Source organism: Crocuta crocuta, unplaced genomic scaffold (assembly GCF_008692635.1).
Source record: "Crocuta crocuta isolate KB4526 unplaced genomic scaffold, BGI_CrCroc_1.0 scaffold383, whole genome shotgun sequence".
Lineage (NCBI taxonomy): Eukaryota > Metazoa > Chordata > Mammalia > Carnivora > Hyaenidae > Crocuta > Crocuta crocuta.
This window is the reverse complement of record NW_027531897.1, coordinates 146908-150916: the sequence shown is the minus strand read 5'-3', so window position 1 is coordinate 150916 and position 4009 is coordinate 146908. Positions and strand designations below refer to the sequence as shown.

General features: G+C 43.0%; 1 protein-coding gene across 1 annotated transcript in view; it reads left to right on the top strand.

The window, feature by feature from the left end:
- NAIP (NLR family apoptosis inhibitory protein) overlaps nucleotides 1–4009 on the top strand; it is a 37491-nt gene extending 33482 nt beyond the window's left edge. The window contains 1 exon segment of the mRNA XM_077773601.1: nucleotides 2390–4009. Within this exon segment, the coding sequence (XP_077629727.1) occupies nucleotides 2390–2763 (374 nt within the window). The 3' untranslated portion in view covers nucleotides 2764–4009.

Sequence of the window (4009 nt, the reverse complement as noted above, 5' to 3'; positions counted from 1 at the left end):
GGGGGGGGGGGACAGAGAGAGGGAGGCAGAGAATCTGAAGCAGGCTCTGCCCGGACAGCAGAGAGCCTGAGGTGGGGCTCAAACTCACAAACAATGAGATGAGGACCTGGGCCAAAGTCGGCTGCTCAACCTACTGAGCCACCTGGGGGCCTCCATTTTGCCTTCATTTTCGACATTTGTTTCATTGAGTATGGAATTCTACTTTGGTGCTCATTTTCTTGCACGTTACTAGCTCCCGTCATTTCTTTTGCTCAGCAGTCTTTTTTGTTGTACTTGAAGGTAAGGTATATCTGGCCCTGCTTTAGTGGCTTTTAAGTTTTTTCTTCCTTTGCTTTATATTTTGGCAGTTGCTCTGAACTGAACTATGTCCCTGAACGATGCATATGTTGAAACCTTAACCTTCAGAGACAGTCTGCTTAGGCAGCCAGAGCACAATACCCTATGGTGGCAGTTGTACAGTGTGCTTGTATGTGGATTTCTTTGTATTTACTCTGCTGGGGGGTTTATAGATGGTGAATCTATGGCTTGATGTCTTTAACCAGCTTGGGGAAGTTTTTGGCCAATATGGATATAGCTGCTTCCCAATTTTCTCATTTTCTTTGCTCTCCTTCTTTTTTTTTTTTTAATTTTTTTTTATTTATTTATTTCTAGGAGAGAGAGAGAGAGAGAGACAGCGTGAGCAGGGGAGGGTCAGAGAGAGAGGGAGTCACAGACTGAAATAGGCTCCAGGCTCTGAGCTGGCAGTCAGCACAGAGCCCGACGCGGGGCTCGAACCCACGAACCGCGAGATCATGACCTAAGCGAAAGTCGGACGCTTAACTGACTAAGCCACCCAGGCGCTCCTCTTTGCTCTCCTTCTGATAGAACTCAATCTAATTTGGGGTCACAGGATCAGGAAAAGCTTTGCTGTGGAAATGAGATTTCTATAGAGAACTGAAGAAAGAAGGGCCCAGACACATTTAGGAGGGGAGAGACTGAGAGAGCATTTCAAATAGAGGTAAACCATTTGCATGGATTAAGGAGAACAGGCTTATTTAAAGATAGGCAGGAGTTGTGAGAAGGCACTGGAAAAAGCTTCCTAGGTGGTGTTAGAAAGGGTGAATCTCATTTTAGGACTACTCAGCCTTGTTACTTGTAAATGTTATTAAAAACAATGACAACGCTCAGGACCTTCTCCTAAAAGCCTCTCTCCTCCCTTCTTTAAGAATACAGTAACGTTAGATCTTGTGGTCTTTTTCGTCCCCAGTGAATGAAATCATTATTATATCTACTCTTCTTGTATCAAAGCCTTCTTTTGAAAGTGAATCATGTACAGATTAGGGGTCTATAACCCCTGTCCCTCTTGGTCCCACAAGGGAGTGTTTCCTCTTTGCAATACCCAGCAAAGCAGGCCTGGCACATAGTGGGAACACTAATTATTTTTGGACTGAATACAGAATCCTTATTGGCCCATGGCTTCTTTTGGGGACACCTGGTAGGTCTGTTTTTTAACAATGCATAAAGATGGAACTCTGCTCCTAGGAGACCGCACTCAGACCTATCAAGGAACCAACTAACCAAACTGTGTGAAGTAGGGGTTAAGGCAAAAAGGAGGAAAGAAGGGAAATAATGTGGAAGGTCAGAGCTTTCCTACGAGTTCCACTAGAAGTGTCGTTCACGTGGGAGAATAAGAAATACCTCGTGAATGTTTCTCGAGAGACCTACTCAGGACATTTTCTCAGTACCTCTGTTTCTAAAATTAGTCCTGGTACAGCCATGAATTCTAGAGTATAAAAGCAAACCTAGCTTTTGCCCAAACTACGGAAATGACATTTAGCAATGAAAAACAAAACAAAAAAAACCTTGCTAGGCAGCCATTTCCAAAGTCAAGTCAACCTCTATTAATTGAGAACTTCCTCTGCCAGGCTCCCATGTCTTTCAGAATCACTAACCTCAGTAACAGGAAGGTCCCTCTTAGGCCACAGGTATAGTGTACAGTAGCAGACTGCAAGGAGACGTTGAGGAACGTCACATCCTATTTTCTGTGAAAGAGGGGCCGTGGTCGACACAGTCTCTCAGGTCCTACGTAAGTTAGCGTGTTTCCTGAGCTATGTTGTGCCTTGCATCTGTCCTCCTGAGACCAAAAGAGAAGTCCAGATTAGTGCAAAACGGCAAAACTCTCACTGGACAAGTAGCTTCAGTGCTGTAGGTCTAAGCTTTACTTCGCTGGTTTCTGCTTTTCCCTTGGGTTTTGGCTAGGCAGTTATTAAGTTGTTAGTGCTTTGCGTCTTTTAAGGAGATATTTTAAAAAATATTTTCTACTTTGAGTGGTGGTTGTGGGAGGGAGTATAATGACCTCATCCACCATTACTGAAATAAAAGTCCATATGATTCTGCTTTGCTTTTACAGCCAAGGTAGCAACCAATGGAGGTTTCCAGAAACTTGAGGACTTAAATCTTTCAGCCAATCACAAGATTACAGAGGAAGGATACAGAAATTTCTTTCAGGCACTGGACAACATGCCACACTTGAAAGAGTTGACTATTTCTAGGTGTTTAACCGAATACGTCAGAGCTCAGGCCACAACGGTCAAGTCTTTGAGTCGGTGCGTGTCACGACTGCCAAGCCTCATCAGACTGACCATGTTAGGTTGGCTCCTGGATACAGAAGACATCACACTGCTTAATGCCATGAAAGAAAGGCATCCTCAATCGAAGCACTTAGATTTTTGGTGGAAATTGGTACTGCCATTCTCTCCAACCATTCAGGAACAGAAGATGTAGCTAAAAACTGGAATAAGATTTTTGGTCAACAATTGTAAAAACCTACCTCTCCAAAAACATTTTATTACGTTTTGCACACCAAAGGATATTTACAGTAAGGCATGTAAAAAAAACCAAAACCCAAAAATGAACACTGCTTGTCCATCACCGGCCTTAAGAAATATGTTACCAGAACCTCTGCAGTCCCCAAATGATCCCCCCCAACTAAATGGAAATCAGTTCTTCAATCAAGTTTACACACCTAACCCTCCATAATGGAGGATCAGCAGCGGGTTTTCGGGCTAAATGCGGTAAGGAGGATAAAAACGGCTAAGGGAACGGAGTGAGGTACACAGATCTGTCTTAAAGCCACAGTATGGAAAAGTATTCAAGGGACATGAATGTGAATTTTAAGAGTGAACCCATTTTCTACATAAGTGAAACAAGACTTGATCACCAGATCCAGATGAATCTTTTGTGGGCCAAGATATAATCCTTAATACTTGTAAGATTTGTTTGGTATATTAATTTTGGTGCAATAGGCCAGTATGAAGTAGAAGTAAGATTTAAGGAAAAAAGCTCTTAGTACAGAGGCTTTTGATTCAATACTTTCTGTATCAGCATAAAGTACAAAATAGAATTTCTAAGATTTAGTCTAAAACGGAGAGGGCAGAGCCCTCGACATCAGGTTTGCTGAAGCTGTGGAAATGCAGCCGAAGAATGTTTAAGCTTTGGGCATTTTGCTGAGAAACTACCTCAGCACTTGGAGGTACTAGAGGAAGCCATTCAGGTTGGGGTGCGGTGTTAGAAAACCACACATGGCATGGATCTGCTAGAACACACCGGAAGCAGGGAAAGAAGTCCCTTGCTCCTACAGTGTCTTACCGCTACCCTCTAGTGATAAAGCTGTATACTGTGCCTGCTGAGACGACAGGTCTTTACAGACGGCAGATCTACTGCAGAGAAGGCAGTGAAGGCTAGATTGGGACACAAGAAGCAACAACTTGTTAACTGACAGAACTATTACTTATTAAATAGCTTAGACCTAAACCAAAAAGAACCTAGTAAGATTTCTTTTAAGATTGACAGGATGCACTGGAATGTTTATAGAAAACGTCTTCCATGATCTAGGAGAACTGGGTAGTGACTGACGGCAGGGAGGGGGCCAGGATGGCGAGGGAATAGGAGGGGGTCTGATTCTTTTCTTTGCACATCTTTTGTACTATTTGAATTCTGCACCATGTGCATGTGTTATTAAAAATGGTAT